The sequence below is a fragment of the Lepidochelys kempii genome, chromosome 5 (assembly GCF_965140285.1).
Source record: "Lepidochelys kempii isolate rLepKem1 chromosome 5, rLepKem1.hap1, whole genome shotgun sequence".
Classification (NCBI taxonomy): domain Eukaryota; kingdom Metazoa; phylum Chordata; order Testudines; family Cheloniidae; genus Lepidochelys; species Lepidochelys kempii.
This window is the reverse complement of record NC_136384.1, coordinates 134,162,307-134,187,041: the sequence shown is the minus strand read 5'-3', so window position 1 is coordinate 134,187,041 and position 24,735 is coordinate 134,162,307. Positions and strand designations below refer to the sequence as shown.

At 45.7% G+C, this 24,735-nt stretch overlaps 1 protein-coding gene across 2 annotated transcripts in view; it reads right to left on the bottom strand.

Moving 5' to 3' along the window:
• RAD23B (RAD23 nucleotide excision repair protein B) overlaps positions 1 to 24,361 on the bottom strand; it is a 54,650-nt gene extending 30,289 nt beyond the window's left edge. Inside the window, exon 1 of one of the 2 annotated variants that reach the window (XM_073346003.2) lies at positions 24,030 to 24,361. In XM_073346003.2, the coding sequence (XP_073202104.2) occupies positions 24,030 to 24,095 (66 nt within the window). In that variant the 5' untranslated portion in view covers positions 24,096 to 24,361. The remainder of the gene's footprint in view (positions 1 to 24,029) is intronic. The other variant, XM_073346004.2, reaches the window with a different exon arrangement.
• Between the last annotated feature and the right edge of the window lie 374 nt (positions 24,362 to 24,735).

Genomic DNA, 24,735 nt, shown 5'->3' with positions numbered 1-24,735 from the left:
TAGCTAATCAGTTGTATTTCTATTGGAAAACTAGCCAGGCTCTTGAGTTTGGATCTGTTACAACTCCACGACCTCTACATGGCTTTACCATGGACAGGATTTTCTTTGTTTATAAAGGGCACTCTATTCCCCTCTGAATTTTTCCTACAATACTACTGACTTGCTGGCAAGATGCATTATATTTACTTTAAATAATAAAACGCCAGTCTTATCCAGTGTTTACTCCAAAAAGACTTTACATGGAGTCTACAAAACTATGACTGTTCAGATGTGAATTCTTCCTATACTACTTCTTGAGGCTGAAGGTCATTCACCTTGCTTTCTGAAATGTTAACTTAGGCAGTGTCTAAGCTATGTCTATACTGCCACTTTTGGCACTAAAACTTTAGTCATTCAGGGGTGTGAAAAACACACCCCCAAGTGACAAAAGTTTTCGTATAGACAGCGCGTTATCGCCCCCCTAGTTCGGGGTGGTTATTTTTTATTTCCGGGAGATCTCTCCCCCGGCCATAAAGCATGACTACAATGGCCACGTTGCAATGCTGTAACATGGGCAGTTTAGTCATACCTTAAGTCTGTGTCATTTGTTACCACAACAAACAAACCTGTAAATGTGATCTGTAAGCAAGTATGATAAAGTTTTAGGGACTTCACTGGCTAAGACTAAAAGCTGTCATTAGCAGCTGAACTAATCAGAACTTGGCTGATCGTTGTCACTCTCAAACTCAGCCACCACATTCAGTTGCACTCATTTGACCATGCTATTTCATCTTTAGGGCTTGTCTACACTGACAATTAACAGCGCTGCAATTTTCTCACTTGGGGGGGTGAAAGAACACCCCCTGAGCGCAGCAAGCTGCGGCACTGTAAAGCGCCAGTGTAAACAGTGCCTCAGCACTGTGAGCCACACTCCCAGCGCCGAGAGCTACGCCCCTTCTTGAGGTGGGTTTTTTAGAGCATGGGGAGAGCTCTCTCCCAGCGCTGCGCCACGACCAGACAAGGCACATTAAAGTGCTGCCAGCATACACTAGCCCTTACATGTTTAACACCCTTTCGTAAGGGTGTTATAGATTTTATTCCCTTCCTCTGGGAGACCAAGGGCACGGCTACACTTGCAGATGTAGAGTGCTGAGAGTTAACCCAGCCCTCAGAGAGCGCAGCAGGGAAAGCGCTGCAGTGTGTCCACATCTGTCTTGTCAGTTCAGACAGCAGCAGACCCCCCTCCCTCTCTCACACTCACAGCAGCAGCATTCCACAGTAATGGTTTGCTTTGTCCCAGAGCAGATAAGCAGCCGGCTGTCAGAAATGGAGCTTTGAAAGGGCATATCTGCATTCCTACAGCTGATTACAAAACAATGACAAGAGTGGCCACTTGATTTAAGGGGATTATGGGATGTTTCCAGAGGCTGATCAGAGCGCAGTAATGCAACACCTCGTTCACCCAGACTGGGACATTTCAGCCGAGGTGCAGCAAGTGTTATGCTTCTGATGGAGGCGGATTACCAGGAGCGCTCCAGCTGCAGAGTCCAGGCACCTTGCCAGTGTGGATGGGTCATGCGTTAGGGCGCCCGGGACTGCTTTAATACACTCTAACTTGCAAGTGTAGCCAGGCCTTAAGACTAAGGCTAAGTCTAAAATGGTGCGGCTGTTGTAAGGTGCACAGTGCAGTTGCTCTGCCACTGGGAGACAGCTCTCTGGGTGACAAAATAAAACCACCCCCACTGAGGGACGGTTGCTTTGTTGAAGGGAGAGTCGCTCCTGCTGATGAAGCACTATCCACACCCACCGGTTTTCCGTCACTAAAACTTTTGTATTCAGTGGGGGTGGGGGTTTTCCACACCCCTGAGCAACAAAAGTTTTAACAATGGAAGTTCAAGTGTAGGCAAAGCCTAGATCAATGTGCTAACTGTGGTTACCAACAAGAGCAATAGATTTCAGCTAATGACTTGAAGAATACTGAATTGAAAATAATCTACTAGAGTTCAAAAAGGTGGAGTTTAAAAAAATATTGGCGATACCTAAAAAACTACCTACCTAACAAAACCACATAGGATGCAGGGCCAAACCACACTCTTCTACACCAGATCACTGATATACTTTTGACTAGACTGAGCCAGAAGATATAAAATTGAAGTGTTCCACAACTGGTTTATAAGAAGCAAATTGACGGTAAATTGAAAAAAGCTATAAGAGATGTGTCATTACAGTACAATACCAGTCTTGATCTGCTCTTCCAAACGGTCTCAAACTTAGGACTTGTCTACACAGGGAAATCTAGGAAGAAGTTCATCAAAGTTAACTAGAAGCGCGAATTTGAAGTGGATTAGTTAATCTGCATTAAATACATGTGAACACCCTCATTCAGAATAAAATTGGCCTTAATTTGGTTTAGCTGAATTTACTTCCGAAGACAAATTAAGGCCACTAATTCTGAACTATTTAATGCAATTTAACTAATCCACTTTAAATTCACACCTTCAAATTCAGATTAATCTTCCAGAACACCCCTGTGTAGACAAGCCTATAGTTGTCCATCAGTTTAAAAACAAGGCACATATTCATTTCATAGAATATCAGGGTTTGATATTCTGTTGATAGTCTGCTACCACTGAGAACAGTCTAGATCCATCCTCTTTGGAACATTTGTGACGTTGTGGGCCAGATTATCCTCAATCATGCTTGTGCAACTCCACTGACGTCAATGGGGATGCATGGCTGTAACTGAAGGTCAAATTAAGCCATAAATTAAGAGAATTTCTATTGACCAGCTGAATTTATTACCGTTTTATGCAATACTCAAGTTGCTTCCAAAACAGCAATTTCTAAAAATATACACTTATTTTTGATAAACCTAAAGAATCTCAATCACACCCTAAAGAAACACATTTACTTAAAAAGAAAAGGAGTACTTGTGGCACCTTAGAGATTAACCAATTTATTTGAGCATAAGCTTTCGTGAGCTACAGCTCTCTTCATTGGCTGTTTCTCTGAAACATTTACTTAAGTTTAAAGTGGTTGTTTCTCAGAAAAATAATCAGAATGAGAAGTTTTTCTGCTGTTACCAAGTCAGTACTGGTGTAATCTGTCACAAAATGCATTCAGTACAGATACCAACAGACTTCTGCTACTAGAAACAGAAGTAAATTCTTTAAGACATTCAAGCTATAATTAGTTTCTGCAACTGTAAACTCCTCTGGTCTTTTGGACTATCCAGCCAAGAATCTCCTCACCTGCAGAGGGTTTATGAGTAATGCTAGACCTGTGTTATGGTTGCCACTGATTCTATAATAATGTTTAATTATTTATGACTCAATTTTTTATTAAGCCATTTGATCACAAAAATATTAAGCAACTCAAGTTTCACTAAGAGCTACAAAATTAAATCTTTGAGTAGAGATGAGACAAACAGACCAGTTGCTCAGCAGTACCACCAGATTAGGGGACAAAGTGAAAACTTGTACATTTGAAAAAGCAAGCAATGTTAAAGAGGCAGAAGGACAACTAAAGAAACATCCATAACCTTACGACCACTGTTCTCAAAGCACACACCAACCAGGCAGACATCCAACCTGCTGAGTAAGCATTCTATATAACCCCTTTTCAAAGAGCAAAGCTTGACTCCACCCAACCTAGCAGTCAAATACAGCTATCAACTCTGAGGACTAGGAAGTGTTTCTCCAACCTAGCCACATCTACACTGGGGGTTAGCTCACTACAGCTACAGCTTTGGGGGGGGGGGGGACACGACTTTCACATCCATGAATGCAGTAGCTGTGTCAACTTAACTTTTAAGTGTAGGGCAGGCCTTACACAAGTTATATATCATAGCTAACTGACTTCATTCAACTAGGAAAGTTTAAAAGGGACTGTGCCAAGGTAGCCATTGGCCTCTTCCACAGCTGATAGCTCTTACAATTAGACAGAAGAGTCATGCAGACTGAGGGTGTTCCCCTCACACATACCACTGATTAAGACAGAACCTATAGCATGTAATAGCCCTTGAATCCTTCAAGTCCTCAACTGGGGATGAAGTAATAGTATGGGAATTCTTCCAATCAGCAAATTTAAACATCCTGAGAAACTGGATTTTGACGCTTTTGAAAGAAGCGCCTCACCCGCTTACCACTGTAATAGTTTGCAACAAATCTTATATTTAGTGCATGGCTGGCTTTTCCTCAGCTCTAATGGTCTAGTGACTTCATTATAGAGTAAGCAAAGGATTCTCCACATTAGCTCCACAGCCTCTGCTTAAACCAAAACCCATCAGAGAAAAAAAACTTGCAGAGAGCAGTGAAGGGCCTTGGGAGACACACCCAGACCCCTCCTGACAAGCGTGACAAGATTAAGACATCTCCATTAGCATACAGAATGAAGAACAGAGACAACTCCCCTAGCCTCATCTGCATGAAAGATGGGACAGGGATTAGCATAAAGAATGAAGAACAGAGAACCGCACTGAACTCTGGGACCAGAAAAACAGGGACACACTGCATCATAGATACTAAGGTCAGAAGGGACCATTATGATCATCTAGTCTGACCTGCACAACGCAGGCCACAGAATCTCACCAACCCACTCCTGCGAAAAACCTCTCACCTATGTCTGAGCTACTGAAGTCCTCAAATCGTGGTTTAAAGACTTCAAGGAGCAGAGAATCCTACAGCAAGTGACCCATGCCCCATGCTACAGAGGAATGCGAAAAACCTCCAGGGCCTCTTCCAATCTGCCCTGGAGGAAAATTCCTTCCCAACCTCAAATATGATTCTATGATAAGGGTAGGGCAGCTGAAAGTGCTGCTCAGCCCAGTCTATTTAGACCAGGGGCACATAAGGGCGAGAGCTTGAAAGTGCTGCTTAACCCATCCCAGTGAGTACAGCGACATATAAGGGGATCCGTTGAGAGTGTTGATTCGAATCATAGAATATCAGGGTTCGAAGGGACCTCAGGAGGTCATCTAGTCCAACCCCCTGCTCAAAGCAGGACCAATCCCCAACTAAATCATCCCAGCCAGGGCTTTGTCAAGCCTGACCTTAAAAACTTCTGAGGAAGAAGATTCCACCACCTCCCTAAGTAACGCATTCCAGTGTTTCACCACTCTCCTAGTGAAAAAGTTTTTCTTAATATCCAACCTAAACCTCCCCCACTGCATCTTGAGACCATTACTCCTTGTTCTGTCATCTGCTACCACTGAGAACAGTCTAGAGCCATCCTCTTTGGAACTCCCTTTCAGGTAGTTGAAAGCAGCTATCAAATCCCCCTCACTCTTCTCTTCCGCAGACTAAACAATCCCAGTTCCCTCAGCCTCTCCTCAGAAGTTATGTGTTCCAGTCCCCTAATCATTTTTGTTGCTCTCCGCTGGACTCTTCCCAATTTTTCCACATCCTTCTTGTAGTGCGGGACCCAAAACTGGACACAGTATTCCAGATGAGGACTCACCAATGTCGAATAGAAGGGAATGATCACGTCCCTCAATCTGCTGGCAATGCCCCTACTTATACAGCCCAAAATGCCATTGACCTTCTTGGCAACAAGGGCACACTGTTGACTCATATCCAGCCTCTCGTCCACTGTAACCCCTTGGTCCTTTTCTGCAGAACTGCTGCCTAGCCATTCGGTCCCTAGTCTGTAGCGGTGCATGGGATTCTTCAGTCCTAAGTGCAAGACTCTGCACTTGTCCTTGTTGAACCTCATCAGATTGCTTTTGGCCCAATCCTCTAATTTGTCTAGGGCCCTCTGTATCCTATCCCTGCCCTCCAGCGTATCTACCACTCCTCCCAGTTTAGTGTCATCTGCAAACTTGCGAAGGGTGCAATCCACACCATCCTCCAGATCATTTATGAAGATATTGAACAAAACCGGCCCCAAGACCGACCCTTGGGGCACTCCACTTGATACCGGCTGCCAACTAGACATGGAGCCATTGATCACTACCCATTGAGCCCGACAACCTAGCCAGCTTTCTATCCACCTTATAGTCCATGAATCCAGTCTGTACTTCTTTAACTTGCTGGCAAGAATACTGTGGGAGACCGTGTCAAAAGCTTTGCTAAAGTCAAGGAACACCACGTCCACTGCTTTCCCCTCATCCACAGAGCCAGTTATCTCGTCATAGAAGGTAATTAGATTAGTCAGGCATGACTTGCCCTTGGTGAATGCATGCTGACTGTTCCTGATCACTTTCCTCTCCTCTAAGTGCTTCAAAATTGATTCCTTGAGGACCTGCTCCATGATTTTTCCAGGGACTGAGGTGAGGCTGACTGGCCTGTAGTTCCCAGGATCCTCCTCCTTCCCTTCTTTAAAGATGGGCACTACATTAGCCTTTTAGCAGTCATCTGGGACCTCCCACAATCGCCATGAGTTTTCAAAGATAATGGCCAATGGCTCTGCAATCACATCTGCCAACTCCTTTAGCGCTCTCAGATGCAGCGCATCGGCCCCATGGACTTGTGCTCGTCCAGCTTTTCTAAATAGTCCCGAACCACTTCTTTCTCCACAGAGGGCTGGTCACCTCCTTCCCATGCTGTGCTACCCAGTGCAGTAGTATGGAAGCTGACCTTGTTCGTGAAGACAAAGCCAAAAATAGCATTGAGTACATTAGCTTTTTCCACATCCTCTGTCACTAGGTTGCCTCCCTCATTCAGTAAGGGGCTCACAGTTTCCTTGACTTTCTTCTTGATGCTAACATACCTGAAGAAACCCTTCTTGTTACTTAACATCTCTTGCTAGCTGAAACTCCAGGTTTGACCCGGTCCGCTTAGACTTGCTCTGTTAGTGTGTGTGCGCGCGCATGTTCATCTAATTCTAGCCCTGGAGGAACCCAGTCCTGGGGAACGTAGGTCCTGCAAGATAGCTCCATTGGAAGGGGACTTGCAGAAGGAAGGAGTAGAGCTCCATATGGACACACAAGTGACGTAAGCACTACATTAATAGAATTACAGAACCCCTCCCCCCGCAGAAGAGCAACCCTAATAAATGAGCATACCCCAAAGTAACAGGCATATCTGGTAACAAATGATAAGCCAACTACTGATTTTAAAATTGCATTTTACAGTGCTGCTACAAAGAGTCCCAGGAAACCATCTATTTTCAAACTAAGATTTTGATTACACTGAGTTTTTACTTTGCAACTAAATAAGTGCAAGATACCCAATGTGGACAAAAATTACATTAATGGCCTGTCTGACTCTAGCTCTTAAGTGGGGCTGGGGGGAGGGATAGCTCAGTGGTTTGAGCATTGGCCTGCTAAACGCAGGGTTGTGAGTTCAATCCTTGAGGGGACCATTTAGGGATCGGGGGCAAAAATTGGGAATTGGTCCTGCTTTGAGCAGGGGGTTGGACTAGATGACCTCCTGAGGTCCCTTCCAACCCTGATATTCTATGATTCTATGGTAGACTGTTTTGAAGTAATCATCACTCTCGCTATTACAAATGTTAAATTATTTAAAAGGGATGTCTGGTTTTATTTAATTCCATACGCGGGGAGTATTCACTTCATTTGTTTTTTCTACCACCATTTGATCCACAGTTACTGCAGCAGGGGAAGCGATAGATGGATCGGCGTTTACGACACACTCCCTATCAGTACCTGGCCTGGTCCAGCTAATGATCAACCAGCGAACCAAATTTGGTGGTGAATCCTGGTCATGTACTACCTGAGGCACATTGTGACGATGACTGAAGCAGCAGCTTCCAGTTCAAATGGATTGTTAAGTACACTATTAGTGGATTCATCAAAGCATATACAAAGTTCTTACCCATCTTATAAGTTCTACAGGTTGCTTACAAAACATTTAAACCAAAGCATCTTATACTTTTTTTTGTGTTTCACTTTGAACACAAACTAGTGGACTAGCGTCCACTTTTTGGTTCTCAAGCATTGCAGTCTAGCCTTTGAAAGGGATATTTGCATTGTGATGATTGCTATATAGTGTGTGTTCAAAGTCAGCCCATGCTATCACTGCTAGATCAAGAAACAAACTGACTGATAGCCTGAAGTTGTAAACTGACCAATATAACAGGTTTTATTCCCCTACACCCTCCTCCAATACTACTAAGAGACAAAGGACCAACATCTCAGTGACCACTAAAATAATCAGTGTATTAGTGTAAGGTCAGGTCTATGCTAAAAAGTTAAGTCAATCCAGCTACATCACTCAAGGGTGTGAAAAATCTATGCTCCTGAGAGACACAGTTAAGCCAACCTTACCCCTAGTGTAGACAGCATTAGGTCAATGGAAGAATTAGTCAGACAACCTAACTACCGCCTCTTGGGGAGGTGAGTTAACTACAAAAAATGGGAGAACCCCTCTCATCACTGTAACAAGCACTACAGAGGAGCAGCTGCAGCATTTCTCATGAAGATAGCCTAAGACAACTTCACTGATAAGGGGATACCTAGCTCCAACTTTTAGTAGAAATATCAAAAACCGTCTTGGTTGACATGAGCCTACTTTACAGTACGGCCTTTTACATGGGACACGGTTTTATTTATCCTCAATTTATATTATTCCTCTGGACCAGGAGTAGAATAGCAACTTGCATTACAAACAGGGCAATTTAGTGAGACAGAACAAAAGTTTGATTAACCCAACGTGGTTCACTAGTTTTATTGGTTAGTTTTGATGTTTCTGCCATGCTCTCATACCACTAATACTGAGACAATACCAGGACTTTAAAGTCCATTTGCCAGTAGCAAATAGGATTCTGTCCCTGATAAGCATATTGGGGGGGAGGGGGACTAACCCAAATCGTTTTCTTTAAAAAGCTTCTAGACTTCTGTTTGTGAAGCTATGCTTTTGCAGGTGTACCAAATTTAAACTAATGCATTTCTCCCCTCACAGTTTGCAGAGAGTCAGCTGCAGTGATATTGCTGTCCGTAGATTTCTCAAGCAGTATCAAGGGGAGATTAACACTGTTAAATTTCAATCCTCATTTTCAAAAACCCTATGGGCAGGAATGAAGCCACACAAGAGTCACATCAACTTCACTTTGCTGCTGACTGGAGAAAGCTTTGAGCAGTACAGGCAAGCACTGGAGTTATTTGAGAGAGAAAAGGCTCAAAAACCACCAGAACCCAGGAAATTGGGTAGAACAGAGGTCTATTTGCCCAGTAGTCAAGACTACAGTGGGTGTAAGATTTCTATTTCAGCAGAAAGAACCAGGGGTAGATTTGATATTTCAGACACCTGCTAGTCAAAAGCTGATACACGAGACAAAAATTCCTGTCAAGATTCTATTTGCCTTCCCAATACCTGAAAGTTTTTGGAGGAGTGGCATAGCAGGACAGAAAAAAAACAAATGCAACTGGATTTCTCACTGCTACACCGTGAGCGTATCTGACAGACAGTTTAGACCTCTCACAGGTAGGTCTGGTACACTTTTCAAAGCACTGGTCTACATTCCTAAGAGTTCCACCTTAACAAAAATCAACAGTAATGGGCCAGCAAGCTCCTCAGCCAGCTCTTCTAAACTCCTGGATAAAATTTATCTCGACCTGCTGATTTATAAATATCTAACTTTAGTAGCAGCTCTTTAACATCCTCATGAATTACTACTAGAATAGAAAGCATCATCACCTGGACTTTTCCCCAACTAACGAACAGAAATATTCATTGAACATTTCTGTGTTATCTGTTAACACAGCCCCCAAAAGTCTTTAGTAAAGTTAGCTTGATAGTTAATTGCCCATGCTCTGAACTCTATCCAAGGAAAGGTGTGATCACTGAAAGGAGTATAATATAAAATACAATTTTTTAAAAAAAATCCACATGGATAGTTTAATAAATTAGGGTAGGTATACAAAAATTATTAGAGAGGGTGTAAACATGTATGGTTATAAAATAGCTGAGAGTCCCCAGTACTTCAGATATAATAATCAATCCTATATGGCCATCCTGTAATGTATCTGAACAAAATTAGTTGTGAGCACACCTGACATTTCATGCAGTCTTAGCATTCCCTTAAAGAAGGCTTATAGAATACAATATATTTATATTAAGAAATGCCACAGAATACTGAAGAGGATTAGAAAACCAAAGAGAACTGGATTTTACCCTTCTCTAGCCTAAAAACTCAAACTGTGGCTACAAGATTGGATGCAAACAGAATTTCCAAAGACGAGCAAAATGTGCTTTACAGAAAAATACCAGTTCGACTTCTCAAAAGGACGTCTAACCTTGCCCACAGATCTTAATTTCGAGGAACGCACGACAAATTATGAAACAAAAAAGGTGCCACAAGTACTCCTTTCAGAGTAGCAGCCGTGTTAGTCTGTATTCGCAAAAAACAGGAGGACTTGTGGCACCTTAGAGACTAACCAATTTATTTGAGCATAAGCTTTCGTGAGCTACAGCTCACTTCATCGGATGCATTCAGTGGAAAATACAGTGGGGTACGAGTTTTTTCATGAAGTTGATAGATTTCCACTCCATACAGCTAAATTCAGTGCCTGTTCTTTTTGCGCATACATACTACTAAATGTTTATTCTGACAGCATAGAATTTTGAAGTTACTATTTTTACAGAGTCATCCACTGAGTATCAAGAAGCAAAGTACAGGCCCTTATACTTCACAGCTTCCCCAACTATTTGTGCAGTAGCAGTTAAAGGAGAAATGTAACTAGCCTTTAGAGGGGAAACAAACTGCCATATCAGGGCTGATAAAAATCGTTCGTGAAGACAGAGGCAAAAAAAGCACTGAGGTTAAATCCCAAAGCAGTAATGTCAAAAACAACATATGGCTTAAAACTAATGACTAGTCTGCCAACCCATATGAATTTATATTACCTAAAGATTCAGAACTTAGGTAACTCAGGGCCTAGTGGCTCCTGCTGGTATTAGAAAATGAAATTAAGTAATTGAAACTAGAAGGTATGTTGCAGACTTAGTTGTAGTGATCCACTTAGATAAGAACATAAGAATGGCCACACTGGGTCAGACCAATGGTCCATCTAGCCCAGTATCCCGACTTCCACTGACAGTGGCCAGTGCCAGATGCTTCAGAGGGAATCAAATAAAACAGGGAAATTATGGAGTGATCCATGCCCTGTCTCCAGCTTCCGGGAGTCACAGGTCATGGGACACTCAGGACAGGGGCTTCCATCCTTGACTATCTTGGCTAATAGCCATTGATAGACCTATCCTCCATGAACCCTTCTAATTTTTTTTTAACCCAGTTACAATTTTGGCCTTCACGAGTTCCACAGATGTGTGAAGTAGTACTTCCGTACTTTAAATTTGCTGCATATTAATTTCATTGGTGAACCCTGCTTCTTGTGTTATATGAAGGGATCAATAACTTTCTTATTCACTTTCTCCACACTGTTTGTGATTGAATAGACCTCTATCATCTCCCTCCTTAGTCCTCTTTTTTCTAAACTGAAGAGTCCCAGTCTTTTTAATCTCTCCTATGGAAGTTGTTCCATACTCTTAAATACTTTAATTGCCCTTCTCTGTACCTTTTCCAATTCTATTATCTTTTTTGAGAGGAGAGATGACCAGAACTGCAAACAGTACTCAAGGTGTAAGCGTACCATGGATTTATACAGTGGCATGGTGATATTTTCTGTCTTATGTATCCCTTTTCTAATGGTTTCTAACCTTATCTTTTTTGACTGCTATTATATATTGAGCAGATATTTTCAGAGAACTATCCACAATGACTTCAAGATCTCTTTCTTGAGTGGTAACCACCAATTTAGATATCATCATTTTGTATATATAGTTGGGATTATGTTTTCCAATATGCACAACTTTGCATATATCAACATTGAATTTTATCGGTCATTTTGTCATCCAGTTTAGTAAAATCCCTTTGTAACTCTCTGCAGACAGCTCTGGATCTATCTTGAGTAATTGTGTGTCACCTGCAAAGTTTGCCACCTGTTTACCCACTTCTCAAGATTATTGTTGAATAGCACAGGTCCTTGTCCAGCCCTTTGGAGGACTCCGCTATTTAACTCTCTCCATTGTTTAAACTGACCATTTATTCCTACCCTTTGATTACTATGTTTTTAATCTGTTACTGATCCATGAGTGGACCTTCCCTCTTATCCCATGACTGCTTACTTTGCTTAAGAGTCTTTAGTGTAGGACCCTGTCAAAGGCTTTCTGAAAGTCCAGGTACTCTATATGCACTAGATAACCCTTGTCCACAAGCTTGTTGATAACCTCAAAGAATTCTAACAGATTGGTGAGGCATGATTTCTCTTTGCAAATACCATGTTAACTCTTCCTCAGAGCATTGTGTTTATCTAGATGCCTGACAATTTTGTTCTCTACTATGGTTTCAACCAATTTACCAGGTAATGAAGTTAGGCTTCTTACCGTGTAATTGCCAAGATAGCCTCTTAAGTCTTTTTTAAAAATTGGCATTACATCAGATTGGTCGCATAAGGAAATCGAGGCTCAGGTGATCTTTAGTGGGATTCTGCCTGTTCCTAGAGAAGGGCAACAAAGGTGTGACAAGATTATGATGCTCAACAGATGGAAAGGCACTTGTGCTATAAGGAGGGCTTTGGAATGTGTGGCCACTGGGAAGCATTCATGGACAGAGGACTGTTCTCTCGGAATGGACTTCACCTGAGTAAGGAAGGAAATAGACTTCTAGGATGGCACAACTGATTAAGAGAGCTTTAAACTAGGAATCTGGGGGAGATGGTTGGGAGATATCCAGGTAATCTCCACGCCGGAGTTTAACATTGAGAGGGAAGAAAACTAAGTAAGAAAGGATGCAGCCGTGGGTAGGAGAATGGACATAAGGAGGAAGGGTAGTGTAGATACCAGTCTAATAGGTGATACTGGCGGTAGAATGTCTGCTCCTAATCGGGTAAAGAATGTGAGTGAGGCCAAAGAGCAAAAATTAAGATGTTTGTACACTAATGCGAGGAGCCTAGGTAACAAAATGGAGGAACTAGAGCTACCGGTACAGGAAGTGAAATCAGATATTACGGGGATAACAGAAACATGGTGGAATAGGAGTCATGACTGGACTACATGAAGGGTACGTGCTGTTTAGGAAAGACAGAAATAAAGGCAAAGGTAGTGGAGTAGCACTGTATATCAATGATGAGGTAGAATGCAAAGAAATAAGAAGTGATGGAATGGACAAGAGAGTCTATCTGGGTAAAAATCACTTTGGGGAAGAGAGCTACTAGAGCCTCCTCTGGGATAGTGCTCAGGGTGTGCTATGGACCGCCAGGATCCGATCTGGATATGGATAGAGACCTCTTTAATGCTTTTAATGAAGTAAATACTAATGGGAATTGTGTGATCATGGGAAACTAACTTCCCAGATATAGACTGGAGGATAAATGTTAGTAATAATAATAGGGCTCAGATTTTCCTGGATGCGATAACTGATGGATTCCTTCATCAAGTAGTTGCTGAACCAACAAGAGAGGATACCATTTTAGATTTGGTTTTGGTGAGTAGTGAGGACCTCATAGAAGAAATGGTTGTAGGGGACAACCTTGGTTCAAGCGATCATGAGCTAATTCAGTTCAAACTAAATGGAAGGATAAACAAAAATAGATCTGTGACTAGGGTTTTTGATTTCAAAGGGGCTAACTTTAAAAAATTAAAGAAATTAATTAGGGAAGTGGATTTGACTGGACTGAAGAACTTGTGGATCTAAAGGCAGAGGAGGCCTGGAATTACTTCAAGTCAAAGTTGCAGAAACTATCAGAAGCCTGCATCCCAAGAAAGGGGAAAAAATTCTTCGGCAGGAGTTGTAAACCAAGCTGGATGAGCAAGCACCTTAGAGAGGTGATTAAGAAAAAGCAGACAGCCTACAAGGCGTAGAAGATGGGAGGGATCAGCAAGGAAAGCTACCTTATTGAGGTCAGGACAGGTAGGGATAAAGTGAGAAAGGCCAAAAGCCATGTAGAGTTGGACCTTGCAAAGGGAATTAAAAGCGATAGTAAAAGGTTTTATAGCCATATAAATAAGAAGAAAAGAAAAAAGAAGTGGGACCCCTAAACACTGGAGGATGGCGTGGAGGTTAAGGAAAATCTACGCATGGCCCAATATCTAAATACTTTGCTTCAGTCTTTAATGAGGAGCTTAGGGATAATGATAGGGCGACAAATGGGAATTAGGATATGGAGGTAGACATTACCACATCCGAGGTAGATGCCAAACTTGAACAGCTTAATGGGACTAAATCGGGGGGCCCGGATAATCTTCATCCAAGAAGATTAAAGGAACTGGCACATGAAATTGCAAGCCCATTAGCAAAAAATGTCAATGAATCTGTAACCTTAGGGGTTGTACCGTATGACTGGAGAATCGCTAACAGTTCCTATTTTTAAGAAAGGGGGAAAAATGTGATCTGGGTAACTACAGACCAGTTTGTTTGACATCTGTAGCATGCAAGGTCTTGGAAAAAATTTTGAAGGAGAAAGTAGTTAAGGACATAGTGGTAACTGGGACAAAGTACAACATGGTTTTACAAAAGGTAGATTGTGTCAAACCAACCTGATCTCTTTCTTTGAGAAGGTAACAGATTTTTTTAGACAAAGGAAACCTAGTGGATCTAATTTACCTTGATTTCAGTAAGGCATCTGATAAGGTTCCACATTGGGAATTATTAGCTAAATTGGAAAAAGATGGGGATCAATATGAAAACTGAAAGGTGGATAAGGAACTGGTTAAAGGGGAGACAACAACAGGTCATACTGAAAGGTGAACTGCCAGGCTGGAAGGAGGTTACTAGTGGAGTTCCTCAGGGATCGATTTTGGGACCAATCTTTTTATTACTGACCTTGGCACAAAAAGTTGGAGTGTGCTAATAAAGTCTGTGGATGACACGAAGCTGAGAGGTATTGCCAATACAGAGAAGGACCGGGATATCATACAGGAAGATCTGGATGACCTTGTAAACTGGAGTAACAGTAATAGGATTAAATGTAATAGTGAAAAGTGCAAGGTCATGCATTTAGGGATTAACAACAAGAATTTTTGTTATAAACTGGGGACACATCACTTGGAAGTAACAGAGGAGGAGAAGGACCTTGAGTACTGGTTGATCACAGGATGATTACGAATCGCCAATGTGATATGGCCGTGAAAAAAGCTAATGCAGCCTTGGGATGCATCAGGCAAGGTATTTCCAGTAGAGATAAGGAGGTGTTAGTACCGTTATACAAGGCACTGGTGAGACCTCATCTGGAATATTATGTGCGGCTCTGGTCTCCCATGTTTAAGAAGGATGAATTCAAACTGGAACAGGTACAGAGAAGGGCTACTAGGATGATCCTTGGAATGGAAAACCTGTCTTATGAAAGGACACTCAAAGAGCTTGGCTTGTTTAGCCTAACCAAAAGAAGACAGAGGAGATATGATTGCTCTCTATAAATATATCAGAGGGATAAATATCACGGAGGGAGGAGAATTATCTAAGCTCAGTACCAATGTGGACACAAGAACAAATAGATATAAACTGGCCATCAGAAAATTTAGACTTGAAATTAGATGAAGGTTTCTAACCATCAGAGGAGTGAAGTTCTGGAACAGCCTTCCAAGGGAAGCAGTGGGGGCAAAAGACCTATCTGGCTTTAAGACGAAGCTTGATAAGTTTATGGAAAGGATGATATGATGGGATAGCCTAATTTTGGCAATTAATTGATTAACTATTAGCGGTAGATATGCCCAATGGCCTGTGATGGGATGTTAGATGGGGTGGGATCTGAGTTACTACAGAGAATTCTTTCCTGGGTGTCTGGCTGGTGAGTTTTGCCCACAAGCTTAGGGTTTAGCTGATGGCCATATATGGGGTCGGGAAGGAATTTTCCTCCAGGGCAGATTGGCAGAGGCCCTGGCGGTTTTTCGCCTTCCTCTGCAACGTGGGGCACGAGTCACTTGCTGGAGGATTCGCTGCACCTCAAAGTCTTTAAACCACGATTTGAGGACTTCAGTAGCTCAGACATAGGTTAAAGGTTTGTTACAGAAGTGGGTGGGTGAGATTCTGTGGCCTGCACTGTGCAAGAGGTCAGACTAGACAATCATAATGGTCCCTTCTGACCTTAAAGTTTATGATTCTAAGATTCTATAAGAGGCTCTATTCAGAAGCACAGCTTCAGTTTCAGCATGCCACATTATATTCCCTTTTGGTTTAAAATTGCCAACTTTTCCCTTTGAAGATTTATTGGACTGGAAAGAAAATACTTGATTTTTCTACCACACCATAGGAAATAAAAGTAGCAGAACTGCAGTATTTACTTTTATATCATAACACCACAACTTGGTTGTTGAGTCAAGAAGCATGCCCTTCCACGCTAGCAAGCATAAAGCATACTATGGCATTGGCAGCTGATGACAATGTTTAGGAAAGAGCTAATGACAAGTTACAGTAGATGAATGGAAGAATAGGGATACTTCCAAACCTTAGGTTTGGCCTAAACCTAAAATTTAGATCAACCTAGCTAACACCTTCTGTCGCTAAGTGTCTACACCAGAGGTCGGCAACCTTTCAGAAGTGGTGTGCCAAGTCTTCATTTATTCCCTCTAATTTAAGGTTTCGCATGCCAGTAATACATTTTAACATTTTTAGAAGGTCTCTTTCTATAAGTCTATAATATATAACTAAACTATCATATGTAAAGTAAATAAGGTTTTTTAAATGTTTAAGAAGCTTCATTTAAAATTAAATTAAAATGCAGATCTTATAAATTTGGTGTAATCCTTGCCTTTGCTTTTCCTTGCTGAGTTTTCCAATGTCTGGCATGTATTTGGATACTTCACTGAGAAGCCTGTGTGCAGCTTGATCATTTGTTAACTGGCTCTGAGAGGGACAGAGGACAGATTTCATGTGTGAAAAATACCTGTTCACACAGGTATGTGGATCCAAATGCTGAAAGCATTGCAAACGCAGTTTTCTTCAAACAGTTAAATTTCACTGGCAGGGATTTCCAGCAGGTCAGAATTGAGGCCCCATGATCTCTCTTCGTAGCTTCAAGTGCACTCTGCAGATCTCCAAACTTCAATGCCCACAAATCTGAGCTTTTTTTTATTGAATGAGCTGCATTTTGAAATCTTCAACACCCATCCACTAAAATACAGACAAATCCAAGTTGCTTTCATCAAACTTTTCAGGTTTAATTACAAAAGAAAGCATTGGGCCAAATCGCTAGAACTGTTGAAATCTGTCGGAATATTCTGATTCCAGTTCTTGCATATACATTCTAATCTCAACGTCAGACGCAGCGCGCTGTTCCACGTGGCGTGAGAGTGATATAAGCAGCAAATCAGGACTTAAAAATATCCCGGTACGGTGGCGCTGGAACAATTCTTAAGGTGGGGGTGCTGAGCTGTGCCCCATCTTGCCCCTACCTGCACCCCTCACTGCCCCAGGCTGGGGCCAGTGGGCCACAGCTGGGGGCAGCTGCAGAGCCCTGGGCCAGCAGCCAGGACCCCAGGCTAGCAGCATAGCCCCCAGACAGGTGGCAGAGACTCAGGGCTGAGGGGGACTGGCAGACGAAAACCCAGCTGGCAGGGGGCCGGCAGCCAGTACCCCAGGCCAGCAGCGGAGTCCCCGGGACCGATGGCCAGGACCCAGGCAGTGTGAGTGCCACTGAAAATCAGCTCGTGTGCCACCTTTGGCAGGCATGCCATAGGTTGCCTACCCCTGGTCTACACTACAGTGGTGATCTGTGTCACTGCAGTGCTTGTAGTTGTAGATCTGCTCACAAGGTGATCTGTTAAAACTAAGGGCAAGTCTAAAATTTAGACAAGTAAAGCAGATCATTTTGGGGTATTTATTACTCACTTTATTCTTGAATATTGACCAAATGCAAAGTCCTATCTGCCACAAAAATCAAGTGTTTAGGGCTAGATGCCACTCCTGTTGATTTCAATGGCAAAACTACCACTGACTTCAGTTAGGGCAGGATTGTGCTTTTAAGCGCTGTGGCCTTCCCACTTCATTAACAGCTTTTAAACAGTCTTTAGCAAAACTTCTGAAGTACTGAAGAGATTAGAAACTGATGGGACCAATATGTCTTTCAGTCTCAAACTCGCATATAAATCCATTTGTAAAGTTTCAACCACCCAAAAGACTATTTGGTTTAGTAACATTATCTGATTCACAAATTTGACATTACCACTACAAGTAGGACCACAGAAAAGAACAAGAGTTAAGTTTTGGGATTTCCCCCACATATATGTTTGTGATTACATCACCAGAAAAAGCATTTCAGATTTGTCAGATTTTACCTAGGCTCTGTGCTCCTCTGACTGACAGGTTTTTACCCACATCCTTTATTGTAAGCCTGCTGCCTTACTCCCCACCCCTCAAAGTCTCCCTTACCTTCCCTGCTAGAGTAGTCACTTCTTCCTATCACCCTCCAAGACCCGAGTATCAGTTTTGATGGAGCACTAAGAACGCTGACTCAATGAAGCCCACATGCAACACCACCATCCCCACTGTAGCTTTTCCCCCTTCCTCTTCCCATTGCAGCTTCAATGGAACCTGCTTCATGTCCAGGATTCCTTTTGTTAGACCCCACCCTCCAAGCAGATTCCATAATGCTAAAATTTGAGAGGCTGACACTTTCATCACCACAACAGATATCTGCTATGAACAGGGCTTTTTGATGTGTACATACTAGTTATATTTATATTTTACTGTTAAAATTAACATGAACACAAAATTTGTCCAAAAGTTGTTTTTAAAATAGCTTCCACAACTTTTTTAAAAAAAGACATTTCTCAAACAGGCATTCCCTAAAGAGTGCTAGCACAGGAGAAATCAGGCAATGTTAACTAGACACTTTTGGAAGAAGAGTGACATTTTTGGCATTTCTCTCAGCTTGGAAAGAGAGATTTACTTCAATAGCCTCGTAAAATTTAAGTTAAACATAACTTAACCAGGTTGAATTATTGAGATCAGTATTCAACATATTAGGGAAGCTTAAAAACATTTTACCCAGCACTGCTGTATATTTAGCAGCATGCTTTTTCTGGGCCACATCAACTGCATCTTGGTCTAGGCATTCCCAACAACATAACACCTTTCAAAGTCTACAACTCTGGATTGTCATAACTGTCTTTCAGCCACAGGAAAGAACTCCTTTGCTAGACACTATTGCAAAAGTCTCAGGTAGTGGGAATTATTTCAGCCTGTGGTCCTCTACTGCATTCACCATTTCAATCAAACATTGTCAGTAAACAGGAGTACCAACTATTATGCCAGGACTCCTTGTTTTTGTGGATACAGACTAACACGGCTATCCCCTGATATTATATAAACAGGTGCTTTTATTCATCCTGAACCAAACAGAATGCATTACAAGTATTCAGCCAGCAAAACTTAAAACACTGCAACTGCTCCAACTGGCAAAACGATTTTCCATTGAGAATGAGGGGTGTAAATATGATCTCTGCACACTCGTTCCAAAAGTTGACTGCCCAAAATTCAGAGGCCAGAACAAAGTGTGGCACGTATTTTCCCCCCCAATGCAAACCCCACAGAACTTCTCCAACCATGAGGCCTTTAGCCAAGACTTTCTTAAACCAAGTATTATACCAGATGACATGTTCTACAGTTTCTACCTGATAAATTTAGAAGGGTACTTCCATGGACACAAGACAGGTCCTGCTTCAAGTCTAGTAATTAAAAAGGGGAAGTTCAGACCATGCTAGTACTTAAAATAAATAAATAAATAAAAGCAATACCAACATCTAACTTAGGACCATAGCAACAACATTCAATAACTTGGTTATATGAGCCTGTTCTTTGATTAAGGGAGATATAGTCAGAAGTTTATGCAAAATGCTGAAATTGTTACTAAATTTGTGGTTATTTTAATATAAAATGAAAATTAAGTGTGTTCTTTCATGTTCTTAGTGGAAAGTATAGTTAAATATTTTCCTGACTTCTGATGGTTGAATACTTCTAATGACAATCTGTAGTGTTTCTTACTTTGCACTCAAGATCAGTTATTTCTTTGTTCTTTTAAGCTTGACTTATATAAAGAAAGTTAAAGAAGTGGTCAGAAATTGCTAGAATAGTAGGAGGTTTAAAACATAAATTTCCTGAGCCTATCTTAACTAGATAATTTTGGCCATGTCACAGTACAGGGCAGTGCTCCAGGTAATCAAACCTACCTTTGGCATTGAGCACATAGAAACAGTGAATTGACTAAATGTAACGTTTCAAAAACTCCCAGGAGTTAACACGTTTTGATTCAACACAAGTCTAACATTTGGTTTGGGCACTAGTACACTTCACTATAAAGGGCCATTTTCAAAATTAGACTGAAAGGGAACATCCAACCAATAAAACAGCTTTGAAACCTAAATTAACAAGACTATTTTAAAGGATTTGGTGATTTAAACTGATTTTGGTTTTTAACACAGGCCTCATGAGCATGTTTTTTTATAAAGCTGGCATTACAACTGTATCATCAGCTGTTCTAATGTTTGGCATACTTTTTCCAACTAGTTTCTCCTGAATTTGCTAGTTTAATACTTCAACCCTATTGCTGCAGAGTTACCAAGATCATGGTTTCATGATATATAATTTGACATAAGATACCCAAAAAATCTTCTCATATTTTTAGCCATAATTCTACTGAAACATTGTGTGTATGCAAAGCCCCTAATTTACTGGAGCAAGTTCTTTGCTCAGGTACACCTACACAGTGATCAAATGTTTATTAATTGGAGAAGCCATTCTACTTCCCCATCCTCCAACACCTAGCCCAAGGGTGGGGAACCTACGGCCCATGGGCCAGATCCAGCCCGCTGCTTCATTTTAGCTGGCAGCTTTCCGTGGAGTGGGCCAGAAGCTCTGAGTCCCCCCACCCCCCAAACTCCGTGCCCTAAGTCAGAACCCCCTCCCTCACACCCTAACTCCTCCCAGACCCTGCACCCCCACCCAACTGGCTGCCGCAGCCCTGTGCCCCCTCCCACACACAAACTCCCTCCCTGAGCCCGCACCCCAAACCTCCTCCCACACCCCAATCCCCTACCCCAGCAATGAGCTTGCTCCTGCACTCCAAACTCCTTGGCCCCAGCTCAGAGCCCTCTCCTACACCCCAAAGCCTGCACCCACCAGCCAAAGCCCTCACCCCCTCCCGCACCCAAACTCCTTGTCAGAGCCTAGAGCCCTGTACCGCACCCTGAAACCCTCATATCTGGCCCCAACCCGGAGCCTAGGGGAAGCCCCGAGCCTCTGCACGCCCCTGCAGGGCTGTGTGTGGCCTGTGACTGATTTTTTTATGTGGGTCAGTGCCCTTGATAGAAAAAAGGTTCCCCACCCCTGACCTAGCCAATACTTTTTGCAGTCTCACATGCATGGCTTGTGTGGCTGGGCAAACCCCCCCCTTAATCCCCTCCTTTTGCTGAGGTTTCCTAGGACCTCAGAGCTGCTCCAATTCACTCAATATGATGAGAAGGGGAATAAAAAGAGAGAAAGTGACTCCCTGGGTAGGGATTAATTATAAAGGCTAGTGTTTTAAGCCTGTGAAGGACTCCGCTGTGTACATTTCAATTAAACATTCACAGTCTCTCTCAGCCAACTTGTCTAGACCCAAGCACCCCTGTGAGCAAGCTGCAGCTACCCTTCACAACACTCAATTATCTTTTCTTTTTGGGGGTGGGGGGAGAAGAGGAGAGCAGAGGTGTTTAAACAATCAAACCTAGGGAAACGATGAGGCACAGAGGTCTTTCGATAGTTTCACTGCCGAGCCCTAATGGGCAAGGCCTGGGGAAGATCCACTGAAATCCCAGTGGGGTGTTAAAAGATGGCAGCACGTATGGGTGTAACATGGGGGAACAAGCTGTAAGAGTTTGCACCCACATTCCTCTCTGAGTTTAAAGGGCACCGTAGTGAACTTCCAAAGCTGGTCAGGGTATAAGTACCTAACCCTCATTTTAGTTACACATACAACCCCCCCTCCCACCCCCCCCCAATATCAATATTTTGCAGTAACACCCGTCCCCCACCACCTTGCAGAGTTAGTCTCTAAGGTGCCACAAGTCCTCCTTTTCTTTTTGTGGATACAGAGTAACAGGGCGGCTACTCTGAAACCACTCACAGGGACTGCCAGTGAAGTCACCCCACGCATGCACCCCCACTACAGAGCTGTCACTGCAACCGAAACTCTAAAGGAACTACTAGAATCCCGCCCCCCAAACACACACACAAAAGCCTCTGGGGTCTCTCAATTCACACCCAGCACAGCCACCCCCCCTCCCCGAGGAGAAGTGCAGTCACAGCAACCTGCACCCCAGGCCAGGCCATGAGTCTCCCCACATACACCAACCCCACCAGACACACACAGGCCTCACCCAGCAGAGACGCACCAGTCCTCCCTCGCGCCCTAAGGAGACACATGCCCTGCAAAACAGGTCTCCACTATTCACAAACTGGAACAGCTGCTAACCACCCCCCACAGCCTCCCCACCTCTATCGCCCCCCCAACCTCCCTCCACGCCACTCCCCCAACCCCCCACAGCCTCCCCACCTCTATCGCCCCCCCAACCTCCCTCCGCGCCACTCCCCCAACCCCCCACAGCCTCCCCACCTCTATCGCCCCCCCAACCTCCCTCCGCGCCACTCCCCCAACCCCCCACAGCCTCCCCACCTCTATCGCCCCCCCAACCTCCCCCCGCGCCACTCCCCCAACCCCCCACAGCCTCCCCACCTCTATCGCCCCCCCAACCTCCCCCCGCGCCACTCCCCCAACCCCCCACAGCCTCCCCACCTCTATCGCCCCCCCAACCTCCCTCCGCGCCACTCCCCCAACCCCCCACAGCCTCCCCACCTCTATCGCCCCCCCAACCTCCCTCCGCGCCACTCCCCCAACCCCCCACAGCCTCCCCACCTCTATCGCCCCCCCAACCTCCCTCCGCGCCACTCCCCCAACCCCCCACAGCCTCCCCACCTCTATCGCCCCCCCAACCTCCCCCCGCGCCACTCCCCCAACCCCCCACAGCCTCCCCACCTCTATCGCCCCCCCAACCTCCCTCCGCGCCACTCCCCCAAACCCCCACAGCCTCCCCACCTCTATCGCCCCCCCAACCTCCCTCCGCGCCACTCCCCCAACCCCCCACAGCCTCCCCACCTCTATCGCCCCCCCAACCTCCCTCCGCGCCACTCCCCCAACCCCCCACAGCCTCCCCACCTCTATCGCCCCCCCAACCTCCCTCCGCGCCACTCCCCCAACCCCCCACAGCCTCCCCACCTCTATCGCCCCCCCAACCTCCCTCCGCGCCACTCCCCCAACCCCCCACAGCCTCCCCACCTCTATCGCCCCCCCAACCTCCCTCCGCGCCACTCCCCCAACCCCCCACAGCCTCCCCACCTCTATCGCCCCCCCAACCTCCCTCCGCGCCACTCCCCCAACCCCCCACAGCCTCCCCACCTCTATCGCCCCCCCAACCTCCCTCCGCGCCACTCCCCCAACCCCCCACAGCCTCCCCACCTCTATCGCCCCCCCAACCTCCCCCCGCGCCACTCCCCCAACCCCCCACAGCCTCCCCACCTCTATCGCCCCCCCAACCTCCCTCCGCGCCACTCCCCCAACCCCCCACAGCCTCCCCACCTCTATCGCCCCCCCAACCTCCCTCCGCGCCACTCCCCCAACCCCCCACAGCCTCCCCACCTCTATCGCCCCCCCAACCTCCCCCCGCGCCACTCCCCCAACCCCCCACAGCCTTCCCACCTCTATCGCCCCCCCAACCTCCCCCCGCGCCACTCCCCCAACCCCCCACAGCCTCCCCACCTCTATCGCCCCCCAACCTCCCCCCGCGCCACTCCCCCAACCCCCCACAGCCTCCCCACCTCTATCGCCCCCCCAACCTCCCCCCGCGCCACTCCCCCAACCCCCCACAGCCTCCCCACCTCTATCGCCCCCCCAACCTCCCTCCGCGCCACTCCCCCAACCCCCCACAGCCTCCCCACCTCTATCGCCCCCCCAACCTCCCTCCGCGCCACTCCCCCAACCCCCCACAGCCTCCCCACCTCTATCGCCCCCCCAACCTCCCTCCGCGCCACTCCCCCCCCAGCCTCCCCGCCCCCCCGCGCACCGTCTCCTCGGGGTCGATGTCGATCTTGAAGGTCTGCTGCTGCAGGGTTTTCAGGGTGATCTGCATGGCGAGGGCGCCGCCCCGGGGCTCGGCCGCCCCGCGCTCGCGGCCTGCGCCTCCCGGACCCGCTCCCGCCGCCGGGGCCCCGGGGGCCGCTCCCGCCGCTGGGCGCGCGGGCAGGGCAGGGGAGGGGAGGGCAGGGGAGGGGGCGTCGGGGGAGGGGCGGGGGCGCGCGTGCGGGCGGGCGGGCGGGAGTCTCTCGCGGCTCACAGCCTGGCCGCCGCCATCATGACTCGCCTCCGCAGCCCCCTGCGCAAGCGAGGAGGAGGGGGAGGGGAGCGGGGCAGGGACGCTCGGTGCGCAGGCGCGGGAGGGGGCGGCCGCTGCGCATGTGCCGGGAGGGCTTCGGCTGGGGCGGGAGAAGCTGCTGGGCAGGAAGGGGATTGAAGGAGGGGGAGGGGCTAAATTGGGCTGGGGCGGGCAGGGTCCACCTGGGGGCTGGGATTGGGGGCAGGGGCTTCTGGGGGGCTGGGTTACGGCTGCTGGGGGGCAAGGGCTTCTGGGGGGCTGGGATTGGGGGAGGAGGCTCCTGGGGGGGAAGGGGATGCGGGGGGCTGGGATTGGGGAGAAGGGGCTGCAGAGGGCTGGGTTCGGGTTGCTGGGGGGGGCAGGGGCTGCTGGGGGGCTGGGATTGGGGGCAGGGGCT